The 12,475-nt window shown below is 42.6% G+C and overlaps 1 protein-coding gene across 1 annotated transcript; it reads left to right on the top strand.

Moving 5' to 3' along the window:
• Nucleotides 1-6,357: 6,357 nt before the first annotated feature.
• On the top strand, nt 6,358-11,503 carry LOC133543286 (uncharacterized). Its single transcript, XM_061887770.1, has 6 exons — nt 6,358-6,459; nt 6,613-6,778; nt 9,713-9,799; nt 9,873-9,931; nt 10,009-10,636; nt 11,487-11,503. The coding sequence occupies exons 1-6, from the start codon at nt 6,358-6,360 to the stop codon at nt 11,501-11,503; spliced, it is 1,059 nt and encodes a 352-aa protein (XP_061743754.1).
• Nucleotides 11,504-12,475: the final 972 nt, after the last annotated feature.

Genomic DNA, 12,475 nt, shown 5'->3' with positions numbered 1-12,475 from the left:
GAAATCAGCCTCCTCCATTTTGAAAATGATGACAGGTGAAGTGTCACTCGTGACGTGACGAGTTTGACCCGGCGGAAATTCTAGGCATATGCTAATTATTTGGCGAAACGAGTTTGACCCAGCGGAAATTCTAGACATGCGATAATAAAAATAATATTTCACAAAACGAGTTTGAGCCGGCGGTAATGCTAAGGATGCGCTAATTATTTTGCGAAACGAGTTTGACCCGGCAGTAATTCTAGGCAGGCGCATACTATATACCCGGCGGCAATTCAAGGAAATACGGTAACTCAGCTTGATATCATTTAGGTCAGGGCCGATAAAAGAATATCAATATAGACCTGCTAACTAGCACGGGAATACTTCGACGGCTACATCCAGCGGCCTGTGAAGCAGCGGAGTATAGTAGCAGCGGGGGCCGTCTACGGAGCAGACGCCAGCGGTGTGATCGGAAACGCGGATGCCGAGCGGGGCTAAAAACAAAGCAGAAGGCTAATCCCCACAGAACACCACTTCCCTCCATCCTGAAGCCGGATTTAAATGGAAGATGCGAGACCACTGGTCTGGGTAAGGAGTCAAATTAGAACAAGTTTTTTCTGCTTTGAGTGTTTCAGAGTTGGACATGTGTTTTACTGAGGTGGCTAACTATGATGCGTGCAGTTTATCAAAGCAACAAACAAACAATCGGAAAATTCCCGTCGTATCAACTCCTAGATATGGTCGTAATTATACTAAATGCAATAGGCTACTACGGATAATTTGATCAAAAATTCCCTAAAACAGCCCACTACCTATAATATAGTTTTTTTTAAACATAAGATCGTGTCCCAAAACGTTGTTAGTTAATGATATTATCAGAGACAACAATCTTAACGTCATCGGTCTCAGCGAAACCTGGCTTAAACCAAACGACTTTTTTGCGCTAAACGAGGCATGTCCTCCTAACTTTACACATGCGCATATTGCCCGTCCTCTTAAAAGGGGTGGGGGGGTCGCACTAATATACAACGAAAACTTTAACCTTAGTCCTAACATAAACAATAAATATAAATCGTTTGAGGTGCTTACTATGAGGTCTGCCACACCGCTGCCTCTACACCTGGCTGTTATCTACCGCCCCCCAGGGCCCTATTCGGACTTTATCAATAAATTCTTAGAGTTCGTTGCTGATCTAGTGACACACGCCGATAATATAATCATAATGGGGGACTTTTATACCCATATGAATACCCCATCGGACCCACCGTGTGTAGCGCTCCAGACTATAATTGATAGCTGTGGTCTCACACAAATAATAAATGAACCCACGCATCGCAACGGTAATACGATAGACCTAGTGCTTGTCAGGGGTATCACCGTTTCCAAAGTTACGATACTCCCATATACTAAAGTATTGTCCGATCATTACCTTATAAAATTCGAGGTTCAGACGCATGTTCGGCAAACTAATAATAATAATAACTGCTATAGCAGCCGCAACATTAATACGGCCACAACGACAACTCTTGCTGACCTACTGCCCTCGGTAATGGCACCATTCCCAAAGTATGTGGGCTCTATTGATAACCTCACTAACAACTTTAACCACGCCCTGCGCGAAACCATTGATAACATAGCACCGCTAAAGTTAAAAAAGGCTCCAAAAAAGCGTACCCCGTGGTTTACAGAAGAAACTAGAGCTCAGAAATTATTATGTAGAAAGCTGGAACGCAAATGGCGCACGACTAAACTTGAGGTGCACCATCAAGCATGGAGTGATGGTTTAATAACTTATAAACACATGCTAAAGCTAAATATTATTCAAATCTCGTCCACCGTAATAAAAACAATCCTAAATTTTTGTTTAGTACGGTAGCATCGCTAACCCAACAAGGGACTCCTTCCAGTAGCTCCACCCACTCAGCTGATGACTTTATGCAATTCTTTAGTAAGAAAATTGAAGTCATTAGAAAGGAGATTAAAGACAATGCGTCCCAGCTACAACTGGGTTCTATTAACACTGACACAATTGAATATACGGCGGATACTGCCCTCCAAAATAGTTTCTCCTGTTTTGAGGAAATAACATTAGAGGAATTGTTACAACGTGTAAATGGAATAAAACAAACAACATGTTTACTTGACCCACTTCCTGGGAAACTGATCAAGGAGCTCTTTGTATTATTAGGTCCATCAGTGCTAAATATTATAAACTTATCACTTTCCTTGGGCACTGTTCCCCTAGCATTCAAAAAAGCGGTTATTCATCCTCTTCTTAAAATACCTAACCTCGATCCTGACCTCATGGTAAGCTACCAACCGGTGTCTCACCTTCCCTTTATTTCAAAAATCCTCGAAAAAATTGTTGCGGAGCAGCTAAATGAACACTTAGCGTCTAACAATCTATGTGAAACCTTTCAATCCGGTTTCAGGGCAAATCACTCCACGGAGACAGCCCTCGCAAAAATGACTAATGATCTATTGCTAACGATGGATTCTGATGAGTCATCTATGTTGCTGCTCCTCGATCTTAGCGCTGCTTTCGATACCGTCGATCATAATATTTTATTAGAACGTATCAAAACACGAATTGGTATGTCAGACTTAGCCCTGTCTTGGTTTAACTCTTATCTTACTGATAGGATGCAGTGCGTCTCCCATAACAATGTGACCTCGGACTACGTTAAGGTAACGTGTGGAGTTCCCCAGGGTTCGGTCCTTGGCCCTGTACTCTTCAGCATCTACATGCTGCCGCTGGGTAACGTCATACGCAAATACGGTATTAGTTTTCACTGTTATGCTGATGACACCCAACTCTACACGCCCCTAAAGCTGACCAACATGCCGGATTGTAGTCAGCTGGAGGCGTGTCTTAATGAAATTAAACAATGGATGTCCGCTAAGTTTTTGCAACTCAACGCCAAAAAAACGGAAATGCTGATTATCGGTCCTGCTAGACACCGACCTCTATTTAATGATACAACTTTAACATTTGACAACCAAACAATTAAACAAGGCGACACGGTAAAGAATCTGGGTATTATCTTTGACCCAACTCTCTCCTTTGAGGCACACATTAAAAGCGTTACTAAAACGGCCTTCTTTCATCTCCGTAATATCGTTAAAATTCGCTCCATTCTGTCCACTAAAGACGCTGAGATCATTATCCATGCGTTTGTTACGTCTCGTCTCGATTACTGTATCGTATTATTTTCGGGTCTCCCCATGTCTAGCATTAAAAGATTACAGTTGGTACAAAATGCGGCTGCTAGACTTTTGACAAGAACAAGAAAGTTTGATCACATTACGCCTGTACTGTATATACCTTTATATACATATATACATACATATATACCTGTACTGTATATACCTTTATATACATATATACATACATATATACCTATACTGTATATACCTTTATATACATATATACATACATATATACCTATACTGTATATACTTTATATACATATATACATACATATATACCTATACTGTATATACCTTTATACATACATATATACCTATACTGTATATACCTTTATATACATATATACACACATATATACCTATACTGTATATACCTTTATATACATATATACATAAATGTATACCTATACTGTACATACCTTTATATACATATATACATACATATATACCTATACTGGCTCACCTGCACTGGCTTCCTGTGCACTTAAGATGTGACTTTAAGGTTTTACTACTTACGTATAAAATACTACACGGTCTAGCTCCATCCTATCTTGCCGATTGTATTGTACCATATGTCCCGGCAAGAAATATGCCTTCAAAGGACTCCGGCTTATTAGTGATTCCCAAAGCCCAAAAAAAGTCTGCGGGCTATAGAGCGTTTTCATTTGGGGCTCCAGTACTCTGGAATGCCCTCCCGGTAAAAGTTCGAGATGCCACCTCAGTAGAAGCATTTAAGTCTCACCTTAAAACTCATTTGTATACTCTAGCCTTTAAATAGACTCCCTTTTTAGACCAGTTGATCTGCCGTTTCTTTTCTTTTTCTCCTATGTCCCACTCTCCCTTGTGGAGGGGGTCCGGTCCGATCCGGTGGCCATGTACTGCTCGCCTGTGTATCGGCTGGGGACATCTCTGCGCTGCTGATCCGCCTCCGCTTGGGATGTTTTCCTGCTGGTTCCGCTGTGAACGGGACTCTCGCTGCTGTGTTGGATCCGCTTTGGACTGGACTCTTGCGACTGTGTTGGATCCATTATGGATTGAACTTTCACAGTATAATGTTAGACCCGCTCGAAATCCATTGCTTTCCTCCTCTCCAAGGTTCTCATAGTCATCATTGTCACCGACGTCCCACTGGGTGTGAGTTTTCCTTGCCCTTATGTGGGCCTACCGAGGATGTCGTGGTGGTTTGTGCAGCCCTTTGAGACACTAGTGATTTAGGGCTATATAAGTAAACATTGATTGATTGATATCGCAATAGACATGTAATCAGTATCAATATAAAATGCGTTACAATAAACATCCGATAAAAATATTTTCGTTGTGAAAAATAAAGATTGGTTGGTTGCGTGAACAAAGGCACTCGCGGCCTGGTAAGCATGCCAAACAGGAAGTGGTTGTTAAATGGGAGGGACACGCTAAACAGCTAATCACGTAACAGTATAAACCATCACAGCATCTCGCTGATTTTTTTAAAATAAGTTCTAAATAAGTGCTGCAGAGAGCGAAGAAATAGTGGATACAACGTGACCTCAACAGTATGGCCCTTTTTGGAGTTTTTCCCAAACGGAGCATAGTCCTTTAGCGCGCTCATCTTTTCTTATCAACCCACATCCGGTCCCTATTGGAAAAGCGTGGAGACAGGCAGGAGCTAAAGCGCAAGACTGTATAAGTAAAATAAAAAACTAAATATAAAAAACGTGCTATTTTTTAAATAATAATTTGATCCAATAATATTTAAACAATAATTACTGCATCACATAAATTAATTTCCATACTTGAATAAAAATAACAGACTAAACGAAATGCTACAGACCACTTCCTGTAAGTAAACCTGCAAATACTGGTTCTTTTCAGGTTTTTTTTTAAGTTTTCACATTTTCACACTTTGCAGTATTTTGTTACACGTTATTGAACATTTCTTACATATTCCTCATTTTTTTCCACCTTAGAGTGGTTATGTTGTGTTCACATTAACTAATTGTTTTCCATGCTTGTGTTGACATTTCCTTTCGGCCTTGATACATGAAGGGATTATAATCAGAGGAAGGTTCCATTTGAAAAAAAGCAAAGCAAATTGTTTAAGAACAATATTTCTCAAGCAGCTGTTGCAAGGAATTTAGGGATTTCACCATCAACGCTCCGTAATATCATCCAAAGGTTCAGAGGATGTGGAGAAATCACTGCACGTAAGCCGTGATATCACGCACCTTCCATCCCTTACTGCATCAAAAAGCCACATCAGTGTGTAAAGGATATCACCACATGGGCTCAGGAACACTTCAGAAAACCACTGTCAGTAACTACAGTTGGTCACTACATCTGTAAGTGCAAGTTAAAACTCTACTATGCAAAGCCAAAGCCATTTATCAACAACACCCAGAAACAATGACGGCTTGGCTGGGCCCCGAGCTCATCTAAGATGGACTGATACAAAGTGGAAAAGTGTTTTGTGGTCTGACGAGTCCACATATCACATTGTTTTTGGAAACTGTGGACGTCGTGTCCTCCAGACCAAAGAGGAAAACAACTATCCGGACTGTTCTAGGCACAAAGTGTAAAAGGCAGCATGTGTGATGGTATGGGGGTGTATTAGTGGCCAAGGCACATCTGTGAAGGCACCATTAATGCTGAAAGGTACATACAGCTTTTGGAGCAACATATGTTGCCATCCAGGCAATGTTATCATGGACGCCCCTGCTTATTTCAGCAAGACAATGCCGAGCCACGTGTTACAACGGCCTGGCTTTATAGTAAAAGAGTGCTAAAATACGTTGAACAACTCAAGCTGTACATCAAGCAAGAATGGGAAGGAATTCCACTTCAAAAATGTGTCTCTTCAGTTGCCAAACCTTTACCGAGTGTTGTTAAAAGGAAAGGCCATGTAACCCACTGGTAAAAATGCCTTTTTTGGAATGTGTTGCTGCCATTAAATTCTAACTTCATGATTATTTGCAAAAAATAACAAAGTTTCTCAGTTTGAACATGAAATACCTTGTCTTTGCAGTCTATTCAATTGAATATAAGTTGAAAAGGATTTGTTGTTTTCTCTTTTTATTTACCATTTACACAACCTGACCACTTCACTGCTTTTGTACATAGAGCCATAATTATCCCAACGTAATGTGAATAAATGCGGTATTGATGTAGACAACTCGCCATAAGTAGCTAGAGATGGCACAGCTACTGAAGGCCTTCGGCTTCAGCTGTCATGAAGAAAGTATACGTCAAAATCCTACCGTAGTGATCCCAGATGACGATGGTGAGACAGCATTGGTGAAAGGAAAATATCTATGACCAAAACCTAACCTGAGTGTTTGTAGTCTTATTTAAAAAGACCCTAAAGTGACAACTGACTTCCCACAGAAAGATAGCATGTATTTTGTCTCCCACGCCACTTGGTGGCGCTCATTGTGTTTGTCCTCACAGGAAATGAGGTGGCGTTTGTTGCCTGGTTGGTCTGCACTAAAAGCCATGAAGTTGTCGGCAGCAATAATGAGTACGGACACAAATAAATCTATGAGCACTTTAAATGCCATGTGTCTCAACGCGGTCAGTGAACAGTTGGATGTTTTGGGGACAAGAGCCATACTTGGTGAGTAATCCCAAAGCCTTTCTCATCAATTCTGAATGAATCGATGCATGCGCCTTTGAAACACAAGGAACAAAACAAACCTTCATCAATGATGATATAAAGAGGATCTGTGCGGGGGATCCAATGCCAAAAATGGCATACAAACCTAAAAAATAATAATAATAATCATACAAAAAGTGTGTTGAAAGTAAAACTTATTCTTCTAATTTTACTCAAGGACGGTTTTAGAAAGAGCGAGGGAACTCGATTGAGAATTTTGGACTTACGATTTGATTCAGACTTGATTCAAACCAATTTCTGCAATACATTAATACAACATTTCAAAATGGCTTTCAGGTTACAAAAAATCTTAACTGCAGATGTGCACCCTCAGCAAAAAAAAAACAGATTTTTGAAACTTATGAATCAATTTACAATTGAAACAGAAAAGAATCGCGATTCTAATACGAATATTTTTCCCCCATCATACCAACGATCAGCTTAAGTCTTCTTGAACACCTCCAAGTCTCAAGCCACGGTTCACAGGGTCCCAACAGGATCACTATGTTATAGTTGGAATTAGGGCAGTGAGATAAAATGATATCAATATATATCGCGACAGAAGCCAACTAAAAGCAAGAAAACAACGTGTTCCATAATACATATTGCCTTTCTTTGTCGGAATAAACCGGAAATTCCGAAGCAAAGTTGCTTGCATGAACAAAGGCACTTGCTCTCTGGTAACCAAGCAACGCAGGAAGTGATCACTGATCAGTGGGCGCGACACACTAACAGTACCAACCTCCGCCTGTAGGTGTCCTACTTCTGCGTTAAAATTACCTGAGAGGTGGGAATGACAACACAGTAGAGTTGTGAGTCTTCCAAATACGATGTCGGAAATAAAGATGGCCACATCCACGACTGCTATTTTGTGCTGGCCTTGTCTAAATATAAACAACTTCTGGGAAAATAGGAACCTTCAAACACGGAGGAAGTACAGATGCTATATTGCTTGTAACGCACAAAGTATAAACCATGTGAAATACATGTAGTATACTCTACAGTGACCTTACCATGTAAACATGTCCAATAACACTTTATTTGAAAAACTAATTAAAAGTGCTAATAACGGATATCATAGAAGCGGACATCGTACAGAGCAGCCATCTTTGAAACAAACTCAAGGGTAGTGAGAAAGCTCTGACTCTCAGAGTCGGAAAACCAACCTCGAGGGGCGTTCTCGTTGAAATTCCGACAAGGAATTCAAAAAGTCAGACTTTCCCGTACCATATGTCATTACGACGACCGGACTACAAAATAAAATTCCTTTAGAAAACAAAAACTACACCAAATGCGCCAAACGGTTACTGTACAAGCGGAGCAGGAGTCTGGTTCGCACTGCTGGTAATAAGTCAGACATGTTCCCAGGGCTACCCTTTGTCACCGGTCCTGTTCATTATCTTAATGGACAGAATTTCTAGGCGCAGTGGTAGTCCTGTTGGCTTCATCGGGCAAAAACCTTCAGCGTTTACTGGGGCGGTTTGCTGGGCTGAGGATCAGCACCTGCAAATCTGAGGCCATGGTTCTCAGTCGGAAACGGGTGCACTGCACCCCTCGGGTCGACAGTGAAGTTCTGCCTTAAGTGGAGGAGTTCAAGTATCTCGGGGTCTTGTTCACGAGAGGGACGACTAGAACGCGAGATTGACAGACGAATTGGTGTGGCGTCTGCAGTGAGGCAGTCACTGCACCGGTCTGTTATGGCAAAGAAGGAGCTGAGCCAGAAGGCAAAGCTCTCGATTTACAGGTCGTTACTACCCTCACCTTTGGTCATGAACTTTGGGTAATGACTGAAAGGACAAGGTCGCGAATACAAGCGACAGAAATATGTTTCCTCCACAAGATGTCTGAGATCACTCTCAGAGATAGGGTGAGGAACTCAGTCATCCGGGAGAGACACAGAGTAGAGCCGCTGTTCCTTCACGTAGAGAGGAGCCAGCTGAGATGGATCGGATACCTCCCTGGTGAGGTGTTTAAGGCATGTCCACCCGGGAAGAGACTTTGGGGAAGACCAAGAACACGTTGGAAAGGACCTGGGAACGCCTCTGTATCCCCCTGTAGAAGTAGAGGAGGTGGCCAGGGACAGGGAAGTCTGGCCATCTCTGTTTAGACTGTTGCTCCCGCGACCCGGACTCGGATAAGCGGCGGGAAAATGGATGGATGGACAACGAGACAAAATGGTGGCCTTTAGCCATTGGCTGAGTCATGATCCTAGAGTAAAAACTGTAGGCTAATTCCTTTTAACTAGAGAAAACATCTTGCAATAAATTGTAAATGATTTTTATACATCATTCACACACACACACACACACACACACACACACACACACACACACACACACACACACACACACACAATTGAAGTTTAGAAACCATTAAAAATTCAAAACATTAAATAAATCAGATTTTACTCACAAGTTACTCAATAATTGAGTAGGTTTTTTTGTGAAATACTTAAAGTCATTATTTTGATGAATACTTTCTACTTTTATTTGAGTCATATTATCATAAAGTATCAGTACTCTTACGTGAGTCCAATTCTTGGGTACTCCACCCACCTCTGCCCAATATAAACACATTAGTGTCAGACTAAGGTATTCATTTGTGTACATTGAACCTACTATCTATACGCAAAAGCAATATGACGTACGGGGGTGTTTTTTAACAAATTTTTCAACACAGACAGAGTTGTCCGCAATAGTAAGTGAACTCGAGTGATGTCATATAAACTCGTAAGTAAAGCCAAGTGAACACTCAATAATGAAATATGCTGGCAGAAGTGACACTTTTCACTTGAGAGAAAGACAAATTTAACTTTGACAACTCTGAACGAGAGTAAGATTGAATGACGGAAAAGTTCTGAGGTCCTGTCATATTGTTCTGGTGATATTTCATCAGGTCTTCCGGAGAAACTTCTAAAAGATCTTCTTCCCTATTTGGATGTGATCCAGCTGGATGAGCTTCAAGCAGGCCTCAACCTCAAAGGTGAGCCTGTGAGTAACTTGCGAGCATGGCCAATGGCGGCAAAACACTTTGTCTTCGTCATGTTTCCTCCCAGGAATATCCACGCTGTCTTCATGGGTGGAACTCTCCCGGCGATTGCAAGGCAGAGGCAAAGTAGGTACCCTCCGTGATGGATAGGTATTGTACCTTCAAAGACGACGACTGACGCGCTTTCATGTCTCGGATTCCAGATGTCCCAGGATCACACGGAGCAAGGCGTGAAACAAGCGGTCATGGAGCAGATATTTGCCGCGGTCATCAACGACTGCCACCTTTCTGCCACTGTTTGGAAGCATTTAAACACCTCAACCTTGTTTTTGGCGGCAGCTAAAAGCGTCAACTCCCTGACACTGTCCTCCGAGCACAACTTTGAGGGCAAATTTGTAAGCAAATGTCGACAGACGCCTGTTCTCAGCGTTCTAGAGAAGACTGTTACTAAACTCACATTGTGGTTGGAGAAGACTGAGCCCAGGGAGAAGGAGGAATTACTGATGGGCATCATCCATCGCCTGGTGCAGCACGGCGTCACCAAACATGTCATTCTACGCACCTGTGAAGACAGACTCTTATCTAAAGTGCTCTTGGCTGCAGGATGTCTAAGCAGGGAACACACTCGCGATGATGAAGAGGACAAAGAAGGCCCCCCGGCAAAGAAGCACAAATACGTTTTTTGTGAAAAAGTCCCGACTTACACGGAGTGTCCGAAAACAGCCTTTGAACATCTGGAACTGGTGGACTGTTCGTCCAGTCTCTATTGGAAGCTGACAAAAACACTTCCTTCCTGCTCCAACTTGACGTCTCTGACGCTGCGCAGCCACAGTGAGTTCCTCTTGTCAAACTACTTGCTCTTGCCAAATAAATCATTTAAAAGGAGTCATATTATATACAATACATGCCAAAAGTTTGGACACACCTTCTCATTCAATCTTTATTTTCATGACTATTTACATTGTAGATTGTCACATCTAAGCTATGAATGAACACGTGTGGAGTTATGTACTTAATAAAAAAACTGAAAACATGTTTTATATTCTAGTTTCTTCAAAATAACCACCCTTTGCTTTAAATACTGCTCTGCACACTCTTGGCATTCTCTTTATGAGCTTCAAGAGGTAGTCACCTGAAAAGGTTTTCACTTCACAGGTGTGCTTGAAGCTCATGGAGAGAATGCCAAGAGTGTGCAAAGCAGCAATCAAAGCAAAGGGTGGCTATTTTGAAGAAACTAGAATACAAAATATGTTTTCAGTTATTTCACCTTTTGTTTGTTAAGTACATAACTCCACGTGTTCATTCATAGCTTTGATGTGACAATCTACAATGTAAATAGTCATGAAAATTAAAAAAACACATTGAATGAGGAGAAGGTGTGTCCAAACTTTTGGCCTGTACTGTATAATTTTTAGCATGCTAACAGTTAGCACGTGACACGTACCAAGTTATATGATTCTGAGCTGTATGGAGGTAAAATTGGCTCAAAAAAAGTAAACATGCTAACCATTAGCATATGCAACATACCCAATTATATGATTCTGTAGTGTGCGGCTGAAAAGTACATCTAGCTGCAGACCACAGACACTTAAAGGCACGCCCTCCAAAGAACACCCGCCTTATTAGAACGCCTCAGTGTTGGCAACAATGGAAGTTAAGTGTCGTTGAGGCACGCCCACAGTGGCGGTGTGGCGCTGACACAACGGAAATGAAGTGGCCTGCAGATACTGTACGTAATACGTAATTCAGAAATAAATAAATAAAATCACTCGGTCACAACAGTAAAATATTGTCAGCGCAACAAATGGGATGGAGTTATTACAAACAAAAGTTGACATAACGCCAGCCATCCATCCATCTATCTTCAACCGCTTATCCGCAAGCGACAACTACCCTAGCAGACACCCCCAGACTTCCCTCTCCAGAGCAACATTTGCAACTTCCTCCTGGGGAATCCCAAAGCATTCCAAGGCCAAAGAGATGTAACCCCCCCAATCTGGTCCTTGGCCTGCCGCGGTGTCTCCTCCCAGTGGGACGTGCAACAAGGACCTCCCTAGGGAGATACTCGTGAGGCATTCGCACAAGATGCCCGAACCACCAAAGCTGGTTCCTTTCCAAACGAAGGAGCAGCGTCTCTACTCCGAGGCTCTCTCCAACCATCCATCCATTTCTTCCGCTTATCCGAGGTCTGGTCACGGGGGCAGAAGCCTAAGCAGGGAAGCCCAGACTTCCCTCTCCCCAGCCACTTCGTCCAGTTCCTTCCGGGGGATCCCGAGGCGTTCCCAGGCCAGCCGGGAGAGATAGTCTTCCCAACGTGTCCTGGGTCTTCCCCGTGGCCTCCTACCGGTTGGACGTGCCCGAAACACCTCCCTAGGGAGGCTATCGGGTGGTATCCTGACCAGATGCCCGAACCACCTCATCTGGCTCCTCTCCATGTGGAGGAGCAGCGGCTTTACTTTGAGTTCCTCCCGGATGGCAGAGCTTCTCACCCTATCTCTAAGGGAGAGACCCGCCACCCGGCGGAGGAAACTCAATACGGTCGCTTGTACCCGTGATCTTGTCCGTTCGGTCATGACCCATAGCTCATGACCATAGGTGAGGATGGGAACGTAGATCGACCGGTAAATTGAGAGCTTTGCCTTCCGGCTCAGCTCCTTCTTCACCACAACG

Source organism: Nerophis ophidion, linkage group LG26 (assembly GCF_033978795.1).
Source record: "Nerophis ophidion isolate RoL-2023_Sa linkage group LG26, RoL_Noph_v1.0, whole genome shotgun sequence".
Taxonomy (NCBI): Eukaryota; Metazoa; Chordata; class Actinopteri; order Syngnathiformes; family Syngnathidae; genus Nerophis; species Nerophis ophidion.
Note: the sequence above shows the minus strand (reverse complement) of the source record. Positions and strands in the feature narration are given on the sequence as shown.

Excerpts from the sequence above, each read along its gene's own strand:
- LOC133543286 (XM_061887770.1), top strand. The coding sequence starts at position 6,358 with ATGGCACAGCTACTGAAGGCCTTCGGCTTCAGCTGTCATGAAGAAAGT. Across the intron at positions 6,460-6,612 it reads ACGATGGTGAGACAGCATTG|GAAATGAGGTGGCGTTTGTT; the intron begins GTGAAAGGAAAA and ends TTGTCCTCACAG. Across the intron at positions 6,779-9,712 it reads GGGGACAAGAGCCATACTTG|GTCTTCCGGAGAAACTTCTA; the intron begins GTGAGTAATCCC and ends ATATTTCATCAG.